Source organism: Gopherus flavomarginatus, chromosome 5, assembly GCF_025201925.1.
Source record: "Gopherus flavomarginatus isolate rGopFla2 chromosome 5, rGopFla2.mat.asm, whole genome shotgun sequence".
In the NCBI taxonomy this organism is placed as follows: Eukaryota; Metazoa; Chordata; order Testudines; family Testudinidae; genus Gopherus; species Gopherus flavomarginatus.
Window position 1 is genome coordinate 110,364,311 of NC_066621.1, and position 25,082 is coordinate 110,389,392.

Sequence of the window (25,082 nt, forward strand, 5' to 3'; positions counted from 1 at the left end):
GCTACCTGTGCTGAGCAGCTCTGCGTGGTCACCTGTGCTGATCACAGCTCCATGCTGGCCAAACAAAAATGAAATCCAAAAGTTCGCGGGGCTTTTCCTGTCTACCTGGCCAGCGCATCCGAGTTCAGATTGCTGTCCAGAGCGGTCACAGTGGTGCACTGTGGGATACTGCCCGGAGGCCAATACTGTCGATTTGCGGCCACACTCACCCTAATCCGATATGGTAATACTGATTTTAGCGCTACTCCTCTCGTCGGGGAGGAGTACAGAAATTGATGTAAAGAGCCCTTTATATCGATATAAAGGGCCTCGTAGTGTGGACGGGTGCGGCGTTAAATCAGTTTAACGCTGCTAAAATCGGTTTAAATGCGTAGTGTAGACCAGGCCCTGTAGTAGGTGACTTCTGGGTACTCTTCTGGCTCTGTCAATCTCTTTACCCACTTCAGCCGGTGGGTATTGTAGTTGTAACAATGTTTGATAGAGATCTTGTAGGTGTTTTTCTGAGAGGTTGGAGCAAATGCTGTTGTATCTTAGCACTTGGCTGTAGACAATGGATCGTGTGGTGTAGTCTGGATGAAAGCTGGAGGCATGTAAGTAAGTATAGCGGTCAGTAGATTTCCGGCATAGGGTGGTGTTTATGTGACCATCGCTTATTACCTATGTAGTAGTAATCTCTTGTGTGGACTGGTCCAGGCTGAGGTTGATGGTGGGATGAACATTGTTGAAATCATGGTGGAATTCCTCAAGGGCTTCTTTTCCATAGGTCCAGATGATGAAGATGTCACCAGTGTAGCACAAGCAGAGTAGGGGGAAGCTGAGGAAGCGTTGTTCTAAATCAGCCATAAAAATGTTGGCATACTGTGGGACCATGCGGGTACCCATAGCAATGCTGCTGACTTGAAGGTATACATTGTCCCCAAATGTGAAATAGTTGTGGATAAGGACAAAGTCACAAAGTTCAATCACCAGGTTTGCTGTGACATTATCAGGGATACTGTTCCTGACGGTTTGCAGTCCATCTTTGTACGGAATATTAGTGTAGAGGGCTTCTACATCTGTAGTGGCCAGGATGGTGTTTTCTGGAAGGTCACCAACGGATTGTAGTTTCCTCAGGAAGTTAGTGGTGTCTCGAAGATAGCTATGAGTGCTGGTAGCATAGGACCTGAGGAGAGAGTCTACATAGCCAGACAAGCCTGCTGTCAGGGTGCCAATGCCTGAGATGATGGGGCATCCAGGATTTCCAGGTTTATGGATCTTGGGTAGCAGACAGAATACCCCTGGTCAGGATTCTAAGGGCTCGTCTGTGCAGATCTGGAAGAGAAGCGGGAGTGGGTGGAGGAGGAGGAGGAGAAGATCAAGAAAAGGCAGAGCAAGATGAGACTTGACCTAAAGAACATCTAAGAACTATTACTAGAAGTTGTCAGCAACCTTTGGAAGACTGATCAGCTGTGTAGTAAGAGGAGGCCCTGAAACATAAACTCTTGGTTTCAGAGGCCCGGTATGAGGCCTAAGGCCTGAACTAAAGTAATGGTCAAGACTTTGCTAACATAAAGCAAAGTTAAGCTCTGAGCCAGAGGCAGGCCCTGCTCTCAGAAGCTGGCAAGGAAAGGGCTGATGCTGCAAAAAGAGACATAACTAAAAGGTACTGGACACCAGATATCAGAATATTCACATACTTGTACACTCCATACAGATAACAAGGAACAGGCTGACCCGTCCCAATGACAGGACCAAAAGGGTAATATGATGGATAGAGATGTTTTGTTTGAACCAACATGCAAAAGGTGAGAGGTGGCACCTTACTACGTAGAAGGGTTGTACCTTGCTACGTAGAGGGGTTGCACCTCAATACACCAGGAGTGATGTGTAACTTGTTTGTACCTGTGTATAAGACTGCATCCCTGGGCAGTGTCTTTGTCCAGCCTAGGGGGCAGTGGAAAGTCCCGCCACTGACTGAGCTGAGTCCATTGTCAGGGAGCACATGAGTACTAGCTAGCCGCACCTCAGCAGCACCTTGGACTTCTATGCCAGGGAGCTGGAGACTGCGTCTCTCTTCGACAATAAACTCGGCCGACATGCCTTCGTACCTTACTAGAGTCTGTGGTCACTGGGGGTTCTCTCGGGGTCTGCTGTGACAGCTATCTGCACAGAGCTGGGACAGCACACAGAGGGAACACACACACGCAGCCGATTGATATCAACATTGAACAGAGCAGAGCACCACACCAGTAGCGTCTGACAAGCTGAAGCAGGGAGCAGCCACTTAGGATGATCTTAACTATATGCTGTTGCAGTTTGGGTACTTTTAGCTTGTGTGTAGGGATTTGTGTTTGCACCAAGAAAGGATGCTTTGTTTTGGAAAAGATATTACTTGTCAATCACTTATTGGAGGGCTGTATCTGTATCCTTCAAAATATTCCTTAGCCCCCTTGCAGATCCACACCTGATGAGAACAGATTGGTTATAACAGGTGGGCTGTTTTGTGGGAAAACCCTTGGGGGATATTTGAATTCTGTTTTGAGGGTATCAAATGAAAGGATAATGATAATATACATCAAGAGAACATTAAACACTTTGAGTAAACATTTAACACTACTTGTTTTCTAGGGGTCTTCTGCATAATTTTTTCCAATTTTCTCATCTCACTAAGGTTCCACGTCCCAACCACCAACTTTTTACCAGAGGAATACTTCAGACTTTCAGAACAGTTTAAAACTGTTTAAGAAAGTGCATTGACTGGTTTAGATTCAGCTGGATCTAAACCAGGAACTCACGCCGCACATTTATTGTATAAAAGCCTTTTATTAGAAAGCCCATAATGGGATCTGCTATAAGACTAAAGCTACATTTCAGGAAGCTGAAGGCATCATTGCCAAAGAAGTTTTGCCTCACATTCTAAATTAGAGTACACAGACTGGCTTAGCTAGCTTTCGACTACTGCAGTAAATGGAAAAAAAATGACTGCCTAAACAGAAACGTTTGGAAAAATACGAGGATGTCTGGTCACACATGAAACTATTGCATACTTTTGTAGTTTAGTATATATAAGTCCCTGATACTCATAGGTTATGTTCTCATTCATTTACCCATTTTGTCACTTTAATACGTTGTACCCTGCTTGACCTCTACAAGTTCAGGTTTGTTTTTGCTTTCTGTTTAATAATGAACGTTGAATTTTTTTATGCTAATTCCATTTTTTGCATGCATTTATATATGTTCTGTTTCATTACGTATTTCTATTTTATATATAAACAATTAAAATAAAGTATAAAAAATATATTAGGAATGGAGTTTTAGATGGGACGGCAGACAGTTTAAGCCAGTTGTTCACTTATCTCTAAAAGGGATCACTGCTACACACACCCAGACTCTGCTGAATACCTGCCTGACCACTGGCGACTACTGTCATGCATTACTACTACGACTACAACATAGTTGACAAGGTGACTCCGATTGTACAGTTTATTCAGTTCTCCCTATTCCCAGTGACCCACATCAGCACTCCTGTGGCCCTGTTTGGGAAGAGATCCCCACAAAAATTCCAATAATTAGTGCACCATTCCAATAGGACTGCTACACCTCCTCTACATGAAATCATCTTATTTTGTGAGGGATATTGCATCAGTCTAAATGAGTCTAAGCTTTATTGACCTTCACAGCTTAAAATATTTCTGGCATCTCAGTTTGTAGCCAAGTGCATGCAGAAGCATACCAAATTAGAGTCAGATTATGAATTACTCTAGACATGCAAATAGTGAAGACTACTTGGACAACTACAGAGTTCTGCATGCTTTGCTTAAATTTAGTGACAACTTTACAAAAAATTGCAGGATACTCCTAAATGACTATGGCAAATATGACTTTAAACAAATAAAACTGCAGCATGTCCATATTATGGCAAATTATTTTGTCTTTGGCATAGTATTTAAAATATGATATTCCAAGCTCTCTCTTTCTATATCTATATATACTTAGAATATTTATTAATGCATTTTAATTTAACATTGGATTTATTTTTTTAAACACAAAAAAGGTATACATTTTGATTTCCCTACTTGAAAAGGTTTGCATCAGGATGAAATGAATTTGAGTATAAAAAACACATTGCCAAAAATAGGTGACTAAAGGAGTGGGCACAATTTGGCAATTGTGAATGCTGCCACTTGGTTTAAAACTGATGTAACCAACATGCTCAGGAACCTGGCACTGAATCAACCAAACTTTCAGACACCTTCAGTTTCTCAGAGATTAGATGTAACTCAGTGAGGACAGATCAGTCCAAGAATAGGGTAATTCATACAAAGGGAAATTGGTGACCGTACTTATGTAACGTAGTATGTTTCAATTTAAGGTATGAAGTGTAAAAGTGCAAGGCACACAGAATCAGTACATGAACTTTTCTAATGTTTACATGAGTAAAATAATTGTCAGACTGTTTTTGTTCCAAATTCTGGATATCAAAAGTTAATGATGTTTCTCTTTTCTCCATCTTTTTCTTACTTCCAGATTTAGGTTATGTAGGTGAGACAGTGGAAGAATGGGAGTTTTCAAAACTGTAAATGAGCATCAGGGTGAATCCAGAGAGCAATGAACAAACTTTTTCTTCCTTGATCCAATCAGATTTAAATGGTAAAAACCAGCTGTAAATGTAATTCCATTTTGATTTAATAATCTGTTTCAAAAGGACAGATTCTAAACTCACTGCAATCTATCTTTAAGACAGCTGTTGTGGTAAACCAGGTCCAAAAATAACACATCTTGTGCTCCATCTGGGCCTTCAAGACAGTGACCACCAAATGCCAAACCACATAGCTCCAGTCCCTCTCCTCCAGACAGACAATTAAAACGTTAACAATTCCATTCAAATTCTCTGAAAGACATACCTGGCTTTTATCAGGTTTGCTTGCTCCTAATGCAATAAGAAAAGTATGTCAGTGATGTAAAATTTCATAACCTCATTAATATGCAAAATGTTAATGATAATTAGCTCAGGCAGAATTTTTTTAAAATGTAGATGCAATCCTTTATATATTAAGTGAGGGGGGAAAGTACTAATATAGATCCCAAATGCAGCCGCCTGCCTTCTCAGCAACACTTCTGCCCGAGGGTTCATCATCTTAGTGCGCTGCTCATTACACTATAAAATACCACGTCAGATTCAAAGTCTGGATGATTCTTTGTGGCCCTCCAAGAAACTGGCCCAAGGTATTTAAGAGAGCACCCTCTGTACCCACCTTGCTGTCCAAAACAATAATCTTCCTAGGCAACTACTTTCCTCAGGAAATATAAAACTGTCAACTTCAAAGATGAAATTTATGAGATCAGGAGATGGTCAGTAATGAGAAAGCTCTATGTCTAGAGAAATCCCCTCCGACATTGGTAAGAATGACAGCAGATCTCACCATTTTCCAAAGAAAACAAAATTCTTCAAAAAACAGTACATAGAAAGATGATAGAGATAAGAGAGGAGGAGAAAAATCATCCCTTGTTCCCTCAGGGGAAAGTGGGAGGAAACTAAACAATTGGTTGGTCTTTATATTGTGACAATAATTTTGCTAGGAATTCATATACTACATCATAAGTGCAGTAAAAATGCTTAGATACATGAAATAATCATCCTTGACTCTACATTTAGCTTTCTTTGTGTTGTTCACCATTTTTCTTTACTGACAGAACAGGCTAGAGGAGAAAAGAACCATTACATGTCTCTCAACCCCCCAACAGGGGTAGCCAAATATATTCCTTATTTACCAGCATGTCTTGCCCTTAACTACAACTATTATCACGGCTGCCCTACAAACTACATTTCCCAAACTGCTCTGTTCTCCTAGTTCAAAAAAGACTGACTGACTGACACCACCAAATGCCAGTTTGATATGTCATCACAGAGGGGAATGGGGATGGAGAGCTTTTCAATCCACAGTGCTCATGAAACTTCTGTTGTAGGGCCAGATTTTCAAAGGTATTTAGGAGCCTAAAGATGCAGAAAGGTTGCTAAGTAAGTTAGGCACCTAGATGCTTTTGAAAATCCCACTGGGTGCCAAAATTTGGGTCAATCTGCAACCCCAAGGTCACTTCCTCCTCAGAAGCAAGTTAGTGCTGCTCTAGGAGTGTTTCTATCATAACCTTGAGAGGGCTTTGTGGCGGGTCAGGCACCACAGTGCTCCTTTGTGGCAGGGGTAGGATGGGGTGCTGACATCTCACCACTCTCCAGTCACTATGTCCACCTCTCTGCAAGCAGTCAGTGAAGGCCTCTTGGCCTTCCTTTCCACTATCACCCCTGTCGGGTGCGGTAGCATGGCCTAGCAGCCAGAGTCCACAAAACCCCCCTAATGAGCGGGGTAGAATGGCCTAGTGGCCAGAGTCCATATACACCCGCTTACGAGCAGAGTAGCATGGCCTAGCGGCCAGAGTCTATCCAAAATCCCTCACGGTTCGAGGGTGAGGGGATTCAGGCCCGCCCTCTCCACCAAGCCCTGACCCAGGGCCCTTATAGTGGCAAGCTCTCCTTGCCCCTCGCTCGGCGGGGATCCGCCTGCCATACGCCAAGCATCACCACAGCTCTAATGCTGTTTGTCTCTAAATTTTCCCTGGGTCACTTCCCACCGTGAATACTAGCTCATCTGGGGCAGGGGGTCTTCCAGTCTGTTTCTCCCCTGTGACGTCCTCCATCGAGGTCCCAGGTAGTGCCTTGACTTGGCTGACTCCTGGATCCTGGTACGCAAGCTCTCCCTCTTCAGGAGCTGGCAGTGTGTGTCCTTCTCCTCCAGTGGTCAGCCCAGACTGAGCTGATCTGCAGGCTTTTATATCTGCTCTCCACTTGGAGCATGCCCAGCAGAGCTTCCGGGGCATGGCTTCCTCTGCTAGGAAGGAACGGTTAACCCCTGCTGTACCAGTGCGGGGCCGCTCTGCCCCGTCACAGGCTCGTTCACCCCATTATAAGAAGTTTTTTTTAAACTCTCATTGGCCGTTGTTAATTCTGAGTTATTCTATTTGCATTTTTACATCTTATGGTCAATATGCCTATAGAGGTCCTGATAGGGACACTGTATGGATTGGGAATATTAATTAATTAAAATCCAGATTTTTAAATAACTCTAAATAAATGCAAGTCCTTCTATCAGGTAAAATGAAAAACAAACTTGACTGAAGAAAATTATTTATGTGAATTAGAAAAATGAATTGTTAGAATTTTGGTCAAATGGTTAATTCTGTACAATTTACAATAGTATTTACATACAAATCTTATAATAAAATACAGTACATCATGCTCTTTTTGAATCACAGTGTGTTTCTCAGCTCTGTAGATGCTTTTCTTTTCTTGACTAATTTTTAACAAGGAAATACTATACTCATTTTGACAGTATTTGGTTTACTGAGCTAATACTGGCACAAAAGAAAAAAGGCAATACATTAGAAAATACTTTATAGCCATTGCATTTTTAGTAGTTAAGATTTTTTTTCTATATTAAAATATGTGCCTTGATAAAAATACAGTATATTTTTGTACTTTGAGTTTGTTATATTTTGACACAAGACTTCAAACACTTCCACCCTTCCTTGAAAGATATGTATATTAGTAAGAGTCACGTATAGATACCTGATCATTTAAAAATCATGAAATAGATGCAGCCAGATAGATAGATGTCTGAATCAGAGCCACAGTGCATCAAAACTGCTGTCCTTTTCAGGATATGCAAGTTTCAACTGTCTGGCTAGCATAATATAAAGTTAGATCAAAAAGTATATCCTGAAAAGTGAGGCTTTATATCAAGCAGTAAGGCACCAGTCGCGCAAACACTTGCACATGGGCCTTAACTGTAAGCACATTAGTCCCACACTGCATGTTCCTGCGGAACTGGGGCTAAGTGAAAAGGCATTGTGAAGCTGTGATGTAACAGCAAGGGTTATATTGCTATATCTTAGACAGCTCAAGAGCTTTTAGCATTTAATTAAAGCAGTCAATATTACCTTAAATGTAGCTGGATATTACAGCTCAACAATAATTAATCTTAAGGATTACAAGGACATTTAATATATCCAGCTTGTTAAATTAGTACTTAGGAAAGACAATGAACAGCAAGTAAATTTATGCCCCAATTAAATAATAAATCAATAATCACAGTAACTTTTGTTTTAAATGTATTGCCAAAATAATTCAGTTTATTTAATGAATAAGAACTGCTGGCTCCTGAATATATCTAAAGTCTTATTTCTTGTCTGTACTGATATCAAAAATGCACAGTTCTCACAGATTTGTTATTTTATTAATGCAAATATATAGTTTATATTACTTTTGATAAGTTTTACTCCGAGTGCTCAGACAAATGTAAAAAGTCAATTATATTTATTAGAAAGCAAATCTTTAAAGAATGTTTTTAAAAAATTATCTGGATTTCAAGTCAAAACTGAACTGAAACTGAAACCAACCCTTCCTGACTACTGTACTTAGAAATGAAAAGGGACTTTTTTGCAATGTTATCCAAGTGCCTAAGACACTTCAGAAAAAGTTGGTCTTTAATTGAATGCTTGAACTTTTCCCAGGATTCTTTGCCTGTTTAGGTGTTGTCTTGACTTTAATGCTTTCCTGATTGCCTTTTACAGCTGATTCAAGCCTGGCTTTCACAGTGGGAGATGAAGCCATTACTTTTTTAAAAACTGATGAGTACTGTGGACCAATCTGCATCACGTTTTGCAAAGCAAACTCATGTAGATTTCTTGCTGAGTTTGTGGCTGACCCCAAAGAATTCTCATCCAAAAGAAAGGAAATGAGGAGGGGCAGGAGGCAGGCCACCAAATAAGCACCTATAAAAATTAAAAACAATACTTAGATATCAATTTTTTTTAAGTTTTCAAACCCTAATGAGTACTACTAACCTTACATAAAGAGAGTCAACATTTTTCGAAGACATACTGTTAAACAGTGTAATTAATAATTAAATTTTGTTCAAAATTGTAATTATGGAGGAATACATTTTGTTTTAGTTGATTCCCCACAGCCACTTAAGACATTAAAATGGCATTAAAATTGAGGGACTTACGATGCTCTTCCTCAGCAATGGCTATGAGAGCTGCTACCACCTTTATTCCTTCCTGAATGACTTGAAGTTCAGCAGAATTCTCAGGCTTTGTTTTTTCTGTTTCCTGCAATTTCCCCACAATAGATGGTGCCAAAGAATGAATGTAAGGATATGAGACAGCTCTGTTGGGATATTTAAAGATAGAAAGCAGCAGCTGATAGCATTTAAGCTGCACCTAGAGGGGAAAAGTTACAGTTACAATACTGAATGTAAACAACGTCACACTTAAAACTACATGTAAGAATGGCTTAGCACAATTTTAAAGATAAAGCTTTCATAAGAAAAAAGTGTACAAAAGCTTGAAAATTCACATGGCAAGAGAACTTTTCATCATTAGCTAACTGTAAAACATACTTTGAAAAGTTAAATGATGTCAGGAAAGTATCCCAGAATTATTTTAACAAATAACGAAGAAACTATAAAACATGTCTTGCACTCAATTAAAAATGTCTAAATAGAGTTTTAGGCTCATGAACCCACTAGATTTCCTAACCATGTTAAAATGAAATTTTTGGAGAAAATTACACTTGACTAAAAGCAGAGGCATAGAACAGAAATGTCACCTCACTATTAAACTATGGATAACATTTGCAAAAATGCTTAATGCCTTAGGAGTCTATGTGTCTATGGGACTTTTGAAAGGCTGAGGCGCCTAAGTTACTTAGATGCTTTTGAAAATTTCACCCTATGTCACTATTTCTTTTTTTGTAATTACACCTGGCTTTCTGAAATTCTTATTAGTGAAAGCCATCCTGCTAAAAATTGAGATTTCTAAAACTGCACATATAGCAATAGACTTAAAAATTAAATATTTCCATCTTATTCTAGCAGCTGAGTCATCAACTTTGATAATTAAAATTAAATAAAGCTGACTTTCTGATTGATAAATCAGTACAGGAGGAGGAGGAAAAAACTGGTTTATGATGGACTCTTACATTGGCCAAAATAAAGCACACATTTGGGGAACTACTATTTAATTAACAACAGCCCAAGGGAGTATCATCTTTAGAGCCTCCCTTGCAGTGTGATAAAGAGGGAACTGCCGTGACAGTGGTATACTTCCACCATGTAAGAAACAAGCAAAAAATCCTCCTAATGTGCTGTTTCTGTCAAGAGTACAGATAAAGAATCAAAACAGATGACCTGGCAGCATATTGCCTTAAGGTCTAAAATAAGTGCACAGAGAAAATTAAGGAAATGGCTGCAAAACTAGATAACTTTCTTACCCGTTTAGTAAAGTGTAGAGTTCTTATTTCCCAGATGGTGAAACAATAATATAGAAAATACTTCATTTGTATACAGAATATTTTAATGAACAACAGTTAAAAGCAAAGCACAACACAGACCCACTAGCTCTGGCCAACTAGTTTAAAAGTGTACTTTAAAATAAAACAGATCTAAACAGGACAGAATAAAAAAAATTCTTTCAAAATCAACACTTTTAGTTCGGCCCAGTGAAACAGCTCAACAGAAAATGTGCTAGAATGCTTCTAACTGAAATACTCCTCTAGCTAGAAAAGTACTTACTATAGGATCTTTTGAATCAAGCGCTATTTTAAACTTCTCAATACAACGCTTTTGAAGGCACTCTATGGTAGTAACTTCTGGACTTGTAGACAAAATAAACTCTGTTATGCCAGTAAGCAGGCTGACTTCATCAAGTTCTTGTTGAGCTCCATCTACTAAAGATAAAACAGTCTCAGTCTCAAATTCACATTCTAAAAGTAATATTGCAAATTGTAATATTCGAAAGCAGTGGTAGGCAACCTACGGCACGTGTGCCGAAGGTGGCAAACAAGCTGATTTTCAGTGGCACTCACACTGCCCGGGTCCTAACCACCGGTCCAGGAGGCTCTGCATTTTAATTTAATTTTAAATGAAGCTTCTTAAACATTTTAAAAACCTTATTTGCTTTACATACAACAATAGCTGAGTTACATATTATAGACTTATAGAAAGAGACCTTCTAAAAATGTTCAAAATGTATTACTAGCACGCAAAACCTTAAATTACAGTAAATAAATGAAGACTAGGCACACCACTTCTGAAAGCTGCTGACCCCTGTTCTAAAGTGATGGAAAGAATGCTTATGAAGCATCTTTTGGCATGGCATTTTCTATATTATGTCTAAATGGAATTATACAGTGGTGCAAGCACATTAATTTTGTATTAAGAAAATATTTTTTCTTTTGCATTTATTGATACAACTGTTTTCACAAGAATCTAAAACCAATGTCATACATCTGACGAAGTGGGTATTCACCCACGAAAGCTCATGCTCCAAAACGTCTGTTAGCCTACAAGGTGCCACAGGACTCTTTGTCGCTTTTTATTTATAGAGAAGCGATGGCCTCTGGGGACATTACAGTATATCTCACACAAGGCAAACATACCCCATGTATCTAAATATGAGAGAATACGATAATTAAATACAAGAAAAAGTATGTTTGATGCATGTCACACATCTTGCAATAAGTGTTTAGTGAGGTAAAAAATAAAGCTGCATGGTTTCAGCCATGTGAAATGTTTGTGGACTAAATACAGAAACACTCTAGAGTATTGGCTGCAGACACAGATCAATCACTAAAATGATTTATGAAAATTATATTGTAATTTCAAAAATAAATTCAGGATTATGAAGTTTTATAATTAATATAATCATACATATACACACAATTATATTTTTGCATAATTCAGTTAAACTCAAGGAACAAGATTTGCTGAATCTGGCACAGAGTTGCATAAATTACATTTGCCTGCACAAGCAAAACCCCTTGCCTGTCAGAGTTGGATTCATCCAAAGAAAAGCAGGTAGGTCCATTGATGATGAAAGCGTTGTTTTAATTCTGACCAGTGGCCCTGGTGCAGAGGATAAGCATGTAGCCTTCCACACAACATCAGAGTTTGGTGGGGGAGCACCACTGCAGTGGATACATCCTTTAGGTGCATTGTTCCAACACAGGCTGGGGCAGAGGATAGCAATGGGCTGAGGCTGGGTGTAAGCCACAGGTGGAACCATGAAATCTGCCTCCCCACTACACCCCAAAAGAGGCACGGAGAAACTGTAGTGGCTACTCCAACCTATAGACTATAGCAGGGGCTTGGGGGAAGGGATAGCTCAGTGGTTTGAGCACTGGCCTGCTAAACCCAGGGTTGTAAGTTCAATCCTTCAGGGGGCCATTTAGGGATCTGGGGCAAAAATCTGTCTGGAGACTGGTCCTGCTTTCAACAGGGGGTTGGACTAGATAACCTCCTGAGGTCCCTTCCAACCCTGATATTATATGATTCTATCCTTCAGCACCCAGCATGTCAGGGTAAAGCTGCTCGCAGGCCAGGCCAGTTTGTTTATCAGGAGTGTCCGCAGGCACAGAGTCCCGCAGTTCACCATTCCCGGCCAATGAGACCGCGGGAAGTGGTGCATGCCAAGGGACATGCTAGCCATCATAGCTCCCTTTGACCAAGAACGGTGAACAGCAGCCAGTGAGCTGTGGGGCTCCGTGCCTGTGGACGCTCCAGATAAACAAACCAGGCAGGCCCGCCAACAGCTGCCGACCTCTTGACTATAGTAGCAGAAATGGGAGTGGGCTGTACTTAAGAACATTGATGTTGGACTATGTGGGTTAAGTAAGTTTCACCCTTAGACATTAAGTTATCTTAACAAAGGATAGTTCAGTTCTTCCACCATCATCTCAATCTTCTAGAGTTATTTGAATTTTATCTAAGCCAGCATCTTTTCATCCCCCTCTCACTTTTGGTTACCTGGATCCCCACAGTCAAGAACTGTGACTAAAGCACTACGAAGAAGTTCAGTCCAAGCAGTTCGGCTCTTCTCTGCTCGAGCCATAGGAGAAGACAATATCCCCTTAAGAGCTTGTAAAGATGCAGCAACTGTCAAAGGTAACTGGCCATCTGGCAATTTCACAGCAGTTTCTCTGAGGACTCCAATAATTAGGTACAGGATAGTAGGGAGTACTGAAACACTTCCTATGAGACAAAACAAATGCTTGGTATATCACTGTATAAAGCAAAAGATTTCCAGAATTAGTTATTTTATAAATCACTTGTCTTCAATTCTCTTTTTATATACAATGTCTAAACAGTTTTCATTTCTAAAAGTTGCCTATTAATTGTAAGTCTTGGTTCCAGAAAAAAGTATTTAAACTGCATGTGATTTTTAATGTCAAACAGAGGTAGATTGGCTACTTAAAGAGATGCTGGACTCTCTCCTTTTAAGTCAGAAAGTCATTAACTTCACTGGGACTACTCACATACCTAAAGTTTATTATGTAAAAGTCAGAATTAGTGGGGGTTCAGAGAAGGGCAATGATAATGATGTGGAAAAATGCATATGAAGAAAGAATGAAAAGATTTGGATTGTTTCCTGTAGAAATGAGACAAATTAGAAGAGACATAATAAAATGCACAAAATAAAGATGGTAGTTTGGGAGCTTCTGTTGTGTCTGTCTCAGAACACTAGAACAATTTCATTGAATGTCATCCTTAACAGGTGGCAAATTCAAAACTGATAAAAAGAAATACTTTCCCCATGATACATAATTAGACTGTGAAACTCTTTGTTAAAGGAAGTTAGTGAGCTAAGAATTTAGCAAGATTAAAAAAGAAATCAGACACTGAACATGCATAATAATATCTAGCATTGTAATAGTTACAGCTAACAAAAATTTAGGAAAGCATCACACCTAATGTGCAGAGCAGGTTATCCAATATCTGCCTACGGTGTGGTTCTTACATCTCCTTCTGAAACATTTGGCGCTAGCCTCGGCTGGAAACAGAATACTGAACTACACAGAACTTGGGTCTGACCCAATATGGTAGTGCCTATGTTCCAACAAGCTTAAATGTTTAGACTGGGCTTGGCTAGTGCAGACACCTGAATCCCACTGAAGTCAATGGAGTAGAGTCCACACATATATTTTGTACATTATTGTAGGTCCTGATTAAGCAATGCGCACACTTAAAGTCTAAGTGCACACTTAACTTTAATGTGCTTAAGTCCATCGCTATTCAGCAAAACAGATTGAATGGAGATGGACTAAAGCATGTACTTAAATGTCTTACTGTACTGGTGCCTTAGGTTCTTGTTCTGCTTCCTTAAAAGAAAAAAAAAATCTCTGAAGCTTAACTGCAGGAACCTGGGAAGAACAGCTACTGAAGATCAGCAGTGATCTCTCAGAGCCTAACAATATGTCCAAGCTCTTTTCTCGTCATTCTGAAAGATGACAATCACTAGACTGAACGTAACAAAAGACCATCACCACCCAACATTAATCTTTATGATTGAACAGGAGAGCCAATGACTGTTTCCAAAAGGAGATCATCATCCCTTTGGGTGGGCAGGATGGTGACCATGACATAAGGACTCAATAGTAGAGGGCAAATGTGGGAAAAGGGGCTGGTAGATACAAAGGATAGGAATTCTTGGATTTATGTTTTGTACAGTACCATAGGTATGAATAGTATTTTACATAAATACAGTCACAGGGCTCTGATTCAAGGAAATTATTATCTAAATTAGACTTAACTCAGCAACGTATGAAAAAAAGCTGGGTTATGGAAGCATGAAAGTAATAAACAGTGAAAGGTAACAAGATAAGATAGATACATATCTTATGTAATTATATTATTTTAAAAAGAATCTAACAAGGTTTGGTGACTGTGAAAAATGAAGTCGGGGGTGACGGTCAGATGCTCTGAGAGATGAACACTACCTTCCTAGTCTGTGTTTCTGTAGTTTACAAGATGGTTTTTGGACAAAGATGACATGGCACATTTCCCTTTGGAACACATTTTTACAGCTGTATTATAAATTCCTAAATTGAGGCTTTATAAAGGAAGTATGTAGCTATCATACATATACCTCTGTGAAATAAAATGTGTCCATTAATTGGACTTCTTTATGGGGAAAAGATGGGAGAAAAATATTTCGGTCCTGAAAACTACGTTACACTCTCACACTACTGCTCCTGTACCTATCAGCCTTTTTTTTTCTTTTTTTTTCTTTTTTAACTTTTGAGTACAACAAAAACAATTGGAAAATTGTCATAGGTAAATCTCCTAGACCTTGCTCCAGCATTTATCCAACAGATAAAGTTATGCAGTAAGTATATGTTACTCTATGATCATCATCCATCTTTTCATTTAATCTTCCCTTGTAACAAAATCACATATTGGTATCAACCACATCCTACCTTCAGGAGAGCAGACTGACGGAATGTCAGAGAGGATAACTAATGCTGCTGCCACCAATTTACTTCCACTCTCTGACAACAACTGAGGTTTTCCAGCTTTAAGTGCAGGGCTACCAGTTACTTTAGGGTTAAGCTGGGGGAGCTGCCTGACTAGAATGCAAACACACAACTCCAGCGTAGCAAAGACTAATGACTTTCCAGGCACCAGTCCTCCTGTGTCTTTGCCTTCTCCATATTCTGGCAAGGTCTCCTTTTCTGCAGCACCATCATCAACTATAATGAAAAGAAGAAATAAGGACATTAAGCACGTAGTGTTTTGTTGACAAAAGTTTACTTCTTGAAACTTTGTTGTATTGGCAGGGGATAATTTACAGTTCTAAATTCTAATGCAGCACAGTGTTAAAAGTTCTGATAGAGAACAACTGTAGTTTGAAATAAATTTATAAGGATGCACTCATTTCAAATGAATATGGGGTATTTGTCCGGCAGGAGAAAGGGATGTTTCTCTATTAAGGGTCCTTTGGGTTACGAGGGAGGGGAAAGAGGGATGGACTTACCTAAGTAAAGCCTAGGGGGCAACAGGAAGAGGCCAGACCAGCTGGGGACACTGACCACCATGTACACATGGGAGAGGGATATTTATACCTCTGTGCACTCCAGAAGGAATTCTCTCTCTCTCTCATATCAGTCACTGCAGCAGCTAAATTGTCCAAAGATTTCATCCTCACTGAGCATGCCCCAGCCCCTCAGAACTCCTACGTGGGAACAAACTGTGCATTCATCCCCCACAGAATGACTTAACATGCTACAGCCAAAGACTACAGAAGCAAAGCTGGGCTTCCCATAGAACTGCTGGTCCTGGCTGCTGCGGGCTATGGTGGGGCTGAGAGCAGGGAGCTTCTCTCCTCTGTGCTTTCAATTACCCCCCTGCTGGCATTCAGGCAGCACAGAGAAGTAAGCTACCTGACTCAAGTGCAGTGGGGACAAGAGCTGAATCAGAGGGAAGGAAAGGAGTCGATTGGGACAAAGTGTTCAATGAGAGTTGGACTGGAAGGGAGGAGAAGAAATACAAACTATCATGAACAGTTGGGGGAGGAGAAGTGGGAGAGACTGGGAGCCATTGCGGGAAGGGAGGCTGTGATTGGCTGGGCATGGAGACAGGGTGTTAGAGAGGGATACATTTTTTTATTTTTGCGCAGGGGGGGTTCAGGTTGGGGAATGAGAGATTTTACAAGGAATTGCGGGGAGACCAATGGGATTGGTTGGGCAAGGAGACTAGGACAAAGAGTCAGGAAGGGGGGGGGAAATTGGGCCAAGAGCCAGGGAAGGATAGGAACTGAGATGGATGAGGAGCCCAAGGATGGAGCCTGGGACTGGTAGCTAGTGGAGGAGACAGGATGGGAGGGAGAGAGATTAGTTGAAGAGACAGGAGAGGGGAAATGAGACTGGCTAGGTAACAAGACTGGCACTGGACCCCAGATGAGAAGACTAGGACTCGCTGGGCAACATGACTAGGAGAATGGGACTAGGATGAGGAGACAAAGTAGGGAAGAGACAAGACTAGAGACAGAGGCAAGTCTGTGGGGAGAAGGACCAGTAGGTAGTAGCTCTGAAACCACGAGAAAACACTCTTCTCCAGAGTGTGGAATGGAACCCAAGATTCCTGAGTCCCTCTGCTGTCAGCATTGCAAATATCTGTGAAACCCACTGGTAAACTGCACCTCGTCCCCATCTAAAGTAGTCCACAGAGTGAATGCCAACCAACTACTGCTAACAGTTACTCTGTTAACTCAAGTGGCAGAGATCTCGAAGGTGGATCTCAATTTCAACATTGCTGAAGAACCAGCTGGAGAACAGTACGATGCCACGTGATGGAACTGCTGATTTTTCAGATGGCTTTTTAAAAAAAACCTCAGAAATTCTACACAAAAACCTCCTAAAATCATCAAAGTAGCAAAATCAAGCACCTCAGCAAGTCTTTTTACAACCACGAGTGGTCTACCCCTCCAGATGTAATAAACAATATCTTCCAGTTGTGGGGAGTTATTGATATCGGCCGTTGGTTGTAATTCTTGCCAATTTCATGGCTCCATGCTGGAGATAGCTCCAGCTAGAGCCCAGCTGCCCCGCCGGGCTCCCTGTTAGGCTGCACCCACCCCACTTGGACCACAGCTGCCCCCAGCTCCCCATTCCCGGCTCCCAGCCCAGCTGCTGCCCAAGCTGCCTGCTCTGAGCTGGGCTGTGTCTACCCAACTCCCTGTACCCCACTGTCAGATCCGGAGGTTCCTGGCTCCCCATGGAGAGTCCCAGTGCTGTACAGGGGCTCCCCACCACAGCCGGGCTCCTGGCAGGGAGCTCTGCGCCTGGAGTCCAGGTGGTTCCCAAGCTCCCAGTGAGGAGCTGGGATCCTTGGAGCAGCTGCCAGGCTCTCCATGGGGAGTGGAGAGCCCAGGGCACAGTCTGGATAGGAGCGAGGAGCTGTGTGTGGAGCTGAGAGACAAGGCTCTCTATTTCCCCACCCCCAGCCTGTCTTAAGTTGGTGGAAGTGCTTCTGCTGAAGATGCGCATGGTGCCAAGTCTGTTGTCGCTGCTGGGCCTGGTACCAATTGCGGCGGTAGCGGTGGCTAATGCCTGGGAAAAATCCCTGGCCCTAGATGCAGTCCTTCTCTCAGACACAACTGAAAAGGAGCATACTGAAGTAGACCCCTCGGACTGGTGGTAAGCCCATGGGTTCTAAAAGGGCCACTGGGTCAGCATCTGAGCCAGTACCTGCCACTGTTGTGGCCACGGTACTGTGGGGAAAGTTTGGGTCATCCCTGCTGACTGGAAGTGCCAGCGACTACAGTGTCGGCTTCTCTGGGACACGTATGAGTTAGTGCCCGTCAGTGCTAGGAATTGGTGCCAGGATGATGTAGAACATTGCCAAGCCATAGCTGGCTTGCCACTGGCCTCCGAGTCATTTGGGGCCTTGGGACTGGTGCTATGACACCGTGATCGGGGGGAGTGTGGACCTGTCAATGTGATCAGGTCCCGCACCGCCTCATAAGTCTTGGGTGTAGAAGGGAGGTCCAAATCTCCACCTGGGTCTCCTCTGGTGGCACCAGACTCAACGGTCTCTCTCATAGCCTGGAGTCGATGGTGCTGGCTGTTGAGCTGGAGGGGAGGTGCGGGCTCCCTCCCTTAGGTTCACGTTCCTATGCACGGGAAGGGGAGCGCCCTCTATCAGTCTTCCTGTGCTGCTTCTTCGGGACGGGAGACTGCGAGCAGTGCCAAGATTGATCCCGTGCCATGCTCAGCGCCGGGAAGTGCCGGTGCCGAGGGTCTCTGATCCCAGAGTCCTTCCTAGAACCTCCAAGATCGAAACCCGCGTTCTGTGCACTGATGCTGAGGAGCCTGGTGCCAAATCCATTGGGCTTGACTAAGACTGAGGGCGGAGAGCTGCTTCCATTAGCAGCAACTTTAGTTTCTGATCCCTCTCCTTCTTCGTGCAGGGGCGAAAGCTCTGACAGATCTAACACCTGTCTGCTTCAAGAGACTCCCCCAGGCACTTTAGACAAGCTGAGTGTGGGTCGCCCTTGGGCATAGGCTTCTGGCAAACCCCGCAAGGCTTAAACCCCTGGGTCTGAGGCATGCCCCGGGCCCGGGAGAGGGATGTGGAAGCAGGGGAGGGAAACAACCCCCACTGCCCCAAGTCCAGATGTCTGTCTAACAAAACAAATTTTTAAACTATCTTTAACTATTTACAGAAAATACGCTAGAGGATCCCTCGTTGAAGTCGAGACGAAATGCTCCAATAACTATCACTGACTGTAAGAAGGAATTGGAGACGGCGAGTTGGCAGGGCCCTATATGCGGTGCCATGAAGGCGTGACTCCATGGGGCTCCAGAGCCAACCCGATGGGTGCTACTAGGGGAAAAACCTTCCAGCGAACTGTGCATGCGGCATGCACACACTTAACTGAAATCAATATGAGCAAGCACTCAAAGAAGAAAAAATGTTTTGGTACAAAATTCTGTGCATATGTACTATTTTTATAGGAAATAAAATTTGGTTTCATTCTACATCTTCTAAACAGAAGAAAAACCTGTTATTTAATTATAATGACTGTTAAAGGGTATAACTAATCCAGGAGAAAATGCTTAATTCAATGGCTATACTCAATGCTGTTAGGAACTGGATGAGTAACTTGATCACAGTTGCTTTATTTAAAAACTCTACTTTATATTGCCACACAAGGAAAAAGCTAATGCTCTTGTGTTGCAATTCCACAACTGGCCTACTTAGTCTTGCGTGGCCTGATTTTCTGAAGTACCGAATATCTTTAGCTCCCAGTGAAGTCAATCAGATTAGTGACTTAGCACCTCTGACAAAAAAGCCACTAATCTACAGCTTACAGATGGAATAAGTTTGGTCATAAAAAGTTTATACAGTATATTGTATACCTTCTGCACTTCTCCGTTTCTCTCTCACATGCTCCTGAGCTGCGAAAAGAATCTGTCGGACTACTTCAAGAGTAGCAAGCTGAATATCAGATGATTCTCTGGTTAGTATCAGTCGATGCAGAACATTCAACAACTCCACACCAAGCTCCTGTAGAAAGAGAAATGTTCAAAGTCTTGATATTCACATCCATTTACTTATTACCCACAAGCATCAGAGGTTCAGTATTCTAATGTAAATTTATATAATGCTTTGAAAATGTAACACACTACATAAACTGAACATAAACAACAGCTTGGACTGCAGAATACTCTAGCTATTCACCTCAGAGTGAGACAGAAGATATAAAATGAAGCTTCAAAGTAGTAGTAAGCTATTATTGTATTCTCTTTCTAGCTTCAGACTTTCCTTTCTATGTCTTTACATAATGTCTTCAAAATACCTATGTGGACTGTGTCTACACTGCCCATTCTACAGAGTCATTGTTTAAGATGTGAGTACAAAGTCATCCGTGATAAACAGATTGAGAACAACTGTGTAAATATAAAACTGTAATAAGATGGTACACATTTTTGTCAGAGTCTTGTGAACTATATTCTCATTAAAGACTAACAGATGTATTGGAGCATAAGCTTTTGTGGGTGAATACCCACTTCGTCAGACACATGGGTACGGGGGTATTCACCCACGAAAGCTTATGCTCCAATACATCTGTTAGTTTTTAAGGTGCCACAGGACTCGTTGCTTTTTACAGATCCAGACTAACATGGCTACCCCTCTGATACTATATTCTCATTGCCTTTATTTGCTCATTTCTAATTAGGAGCAGCTGAAAATTATTGCTTTTTTTTCTTCTTTTTATCTATCTAATGTTTTTGCCAAAGCGCAGATGCATCCCTACTGTCACAGAGTGTGGGGGAGTCTGGGCCCTGCAACCCCTACTTCCTGCGATTTACCATGACTCTCAGCCAGCCAGTAAAACAGAAGGTTTTCTAGACAACAGGAACACAGTCCCAAGCAGGGCTTGTAGGTACAACCAGGACCCTCAGTCAGGTCCCTCTGGGGGGCAAGGATCTTAGACCCCAGACTCAAGGTTCCCTGCCTCTTCCCAGCCAGCCCAAAACTGAAACTAAAAACCTCTCCAGCAGGCTCTCTTCCTTTGTCCAGCTTCCCGGGCTTTGACTCCCCCCACCCCCACACCCTGCCGCCTCTTCCTGGCTCAGGTTACAGGCTCAGGTCCTGTCCCTCACCTGAAGTCATCCTCTGCTCTCCCATTTCCCATGCAGACAGCCCCTACTGCGTCACACCTATATATTAATTTTTTAACCTCAAATACTTGATGTCTGAAATGTTACTGTTTCAATGTATAAAATTAAAACAGAAGGAATTAATGACTTTTTTTTTTAACTCCACACAGTCATTTTACTGAAAGCCTCCCTCCACTTTCATCTAAGTGGAAAAGCTAAGTTCTGTTCCTAATTACTTCTGTGCACATGCAACCCCACTGCCTTCACACAGAAGATCGGAAGTTGAAGCTAAGAAAAACCAACCTACCAATCTACACTTCTAAAATTTGGAGCATATGGTGAGAAGGAACTTTCCCCCCTCAATGTTCCCCAAAATCTTAAAGGAAGGATAGGCCTCATTGCTTACACCAAACATATATTAGTTTCCAACCTGTCAAGCTCCAAACATAGGATCAGAAAGAAAGTAAAGTAGGAAAATTAAAACAATGATTCATGAAACTGAAGATGTAAGCAGTATTATTTAAGCTACACAAGTTATTGAATGTTCTGTATGATACAAAACCATAAAGTGATAAGAATTCCCAATAGCAAAAGTGGAAGACAAGGTTTTCACAAGGAAGAGGTAAATTGGGGTCTAAAAAGCAGACAGTTTTCCTTGCTTTAAGGGGCAACTGAAATGTAGAATTCCAATTAAAACGGTATGAGGAGTTCAGTTGTGCCAGCAAAAGCCTTGATTCTGGTCACAAATGTATCAGCCTTGATGCCTTCTTCAAACAAATACTTTTTGTCACGCTGTGTGCTAGGTAAACATTTTGTATGCATTCAATTCTTTGTTAAAAAAAATCACAAGTATTACTTCACACAAATGAAGGGAGACTTCTATATCTGCTTTGCTTCCTGAGGATATATTTTTAATTTAAACTGTGCTGTACATAAACAAAGATTACAATGAGGCCAGGGTGGGATACTCTGAGTAGTTTGTGGATTTGTCATATGGCAACTAAAACATGACATGTCCCTTTAATTAAACAGGGTTGGGTTTTTTAAAGGAGTATTAGTTATAATCAGAAATAATACGATACATATGATTTACCCTTTCGGAAGTAAATATCCAATTATAGTACTTTGAAAGATACAGTACAGCAGTTTGCTCTTGAAATGGAAGAGGCCTTATTTTATAATGTCGTTTTGGAAACAATGGCCCAGAACAGTCAGGACCTGCCCAGGTAACATGTTCAGGCAGGCCTCAAAAGATGTCATTTTTAAAGTTTCATTCAGAACAATAAAATAATGACTGGGTTAATACGTACGCAATGCCTGACAGATAAAAGAGCAACACTTTTTTGATGGGTGGGTAGAATTTGTACTTTAAAGGATACAATAAAAATGTATACTTACAGAGAATATTATTCCCCTAGATTGTAGATATCAGAACTAGTGAAAGATGATCCCTCACTCACAGATCTTGGGAGACAGGCCAGATCTCGCTTACAGACAGCCTCTCAACCTGAAGCAAATACTCACCAGCAACCGCACACCATACAACATAAACACTAACCCAGGAACCTATCCTTGCAACAAAGCCCGATGCCAGCTCTGTCCATATATCGATTCAAGTGACACCATCATAGGACCTAATCACATCAGCCACACCATCAGGGGCTGGTTCACCTGCACATCTACCAACATGATATATGCCATCATATACCAGCAATGCCCCTCTGCCATGTACATTGGCCAAACCGGACAGTCTCTAAGCAAAAGAATAAATGGACACAAATCTGGCATCAGGAATCATAACATTCAAAAACTAGTGGGAGAACACTTCAACCTCTCTAACCACTCAGTGACAGACTTGAAGGTGGCAATTTTGCAACAAAAAAACTTCAAAAACAGACTGCAAAGAGAGACTGCTGAACTCGAATTAATATGCAAATTAGATACAATTAACTTAGGTTTAAACAGAGACTGGGAATGGCTGGGTCATTACACTAATTGTATCTATTTCCCTATGTTAAGTTCTCCTCACATCTTCTATAGGTCATCTCAATTATCACTTCAAAGGTTTTTTTTCTCCTGCTGATGATAGCTCATCTCAATTGATTGGCCTCTTCCAGTTGGTGTGCATACTTCCACCTTTTCATGTTCTCTGTATGTATAAATATCTCCTGTCTGTGTGTTCCATTCTATGCATCTGAAGAAGTGAGCTGTAGCCCACGAAAGCTCATGCTGAAATAAATTTGTTAGTCTCTAAGGTGCCACAAGTACTCCGGTTCTTTTTGCGGATACAGACTAACACGGCTGCTACTTTGAGAACTAGGATGAAGTGTGAATTTTTGTAAAAAGAAAACCTAAATGTGGTCCTGTAATAATCAAACATTTTTCATATTTAAACTTTTTTAAAAAAAGAGATTATATATAGGGCATGTCTTCAATGCAAAATTAGCCCGGGCTATAGCTTAGGCCAGGGGTCAGCAACAGGTGACACACAGGCTGCATGTTTTGGGTTGCACGCTGCTGCCAACCAGGATCCCGGCCTCTGGCCCTGCTCAGCCTGCTGCTGGCCTGGATGGACGAAACCCGGGCTGGTGGCTGGGACCCCAGAACAGCAGTGGGATGAGCCACTCAGCCTGCAGCAGGTCTCGGGTCCCAGCTGCCGTCCCCTTGCCAGCCGGGGTCCCAGCCGCTGGCCCCGTTCAGTCCACTGTCGGCCTAGATGGATGGAACCTGGGCAGCAGCAGGCTGAGCGAGGCCGGTGGCCGGGACCTTGACTGGCAGGGGCCACCAGACAGACCCCCAGACTGGCATCAGGCTCAGCCCGCTGCCGATCTGTGGTTCCATCTGCCGCACATGCTGCCGGTCTCGCACGCAAAACCTTTTACTGGCACACAAAACCTTAAATTAATGAAGACTTGGCACACTACTTCTCAAAGGTTGCCGACCCCTAGCTTAGGCATTGCCCCAACCCCAGATCCATCTACACAGAAAAACTTCTAACCCAGGCTCAAAGGCGCTTTAAACTCAGGTAAGCAGGCATGACTGAGGGTGAAGGCTTGGGCTCAGGGGTTTTGCTCACTGCCTACCTTGCAGTGAGAATACAGGCTAATCAAGCGCTGTTAATCTTCCAATCTCATAATTTTGCCCTGGCTATACTTTCTCATCTAATTTCTCCCTTCTTCTGCACTGCTTAATATACTTCTACTGCTCTTCCACACCATTTGAGCAGAGATGCCATCCAAGAAGTCCTCTCCCATGCTGCCAGTTGGACAGAAGCGGACACTAGCCTTCTAGTAAAGCTGTGGTGTGATATCAGTAAGAAACACAAGAGCACTTCCATGAATTCATAGAGGGGCTCAGTTTAATGTACCACTAAGACCCATGGAATACTTAGCTAGAAGTAGAACCCAGCAAACAGGTTAGTATAACACTATTGTGCACGCATCCACATAGGTCTGGCATGAATAGGGCTATGTAGTGGGGATGCCCACCCATGCTAGCCTAGCCCAGGCTAACTCTGTAGTGAAGACATATCCTCTGAAAGGATGGTTTATCTGATTAGTTTTCCAAGTTACATTAACTTATACCCTGAGAGCTTCCTTTCTTCCAGAGACTGACATGCTGTTCCCTGATTGGAGTCAGAGAAATGACAACCTGCCATGCTACACATCTAAGTCATCTTTCAACAAACTATAAGTTGCAGTCTAGCAATGATTTCTATAGCATTCACATAGGCGGGTTTCTTTTTAATTAACTTTTAGCTTATTATTTCTTTCCAGTTCTATAAAATTTTCAATAAAACGTTTGAAGTGCAAAATCTGAACTTTAAGGTGAGGTCAATGTAGCAACACATTCGAAGAGAGCCAAAAAGTCTCAGGATCTACAAGAGAGAGAAATAACTAACTGCCACATTTCTTACCAGACAACAGTGTTTACAATCAGTGCCACAGAACAGCAAATGAAAAATCATTGTAGATTGAAGGACAGCTGAGAGATCTAAGTCATAGCAGACACTGTCACAATACCCTGCTGTAGTAAGATGAGACCCTGAAACATAAACTCATGTTAGAGGCCCAAAGCCTGAATCAAAGTACTTCCAGGCATTGCT

At 41.9% G+C, this 25,082-nt stretch overlaps 1 protein-coding gene across 6 annotated transcripts in view; it reads right to left on the reverse strand.

The window, feature by feature from the left end:
- Positions 1-7,142: 7,142 nt before the first annotated feature.
- The window catches only part of HEATR5A (HEAT repeat containing 5A), a 122,460-nt gene continuing 104,520 nt past the window's right edge, over positions 7,143-25,082 (reverse strand). For 4 of the 6 annotated variants that reach the window (XM_050953833.1, XM_050953829.1, XM_050953830.1 and 1 more), the window contains 6 exons: positions 19,733-19,880; positions 15,290-15,562; positions 12,840-13,064; positions 10,608-10,762; positions 9,042-9,255; positions 7,143-8,805 (listed from right to left, as the gene is read on the reverse strand). In XM_050953833.1, the coding sequence (XP_050809790.1) occupies positions 8,501-8,805; positions 9,042-9,255; positions 10,608-10,762; positions 12,840-13,064; positions 15,290-15,562; positions 19,733-19,880 (1,320 nt within the window). In that variant the 3' untranslated portion in view covers positions 7,143-8,500. The remainder of the gene's footprint in view (positions 8,806-9,041; positions 9,256-10,607; positions 10,763-12,839; positions 13,065-15,289; positions 15,563-19,732; positions 19,881-25,082) is intronic. The other 2 variants (XM_050953834.1, XM_050953832.1) reach the window with 1 other exon arrangement.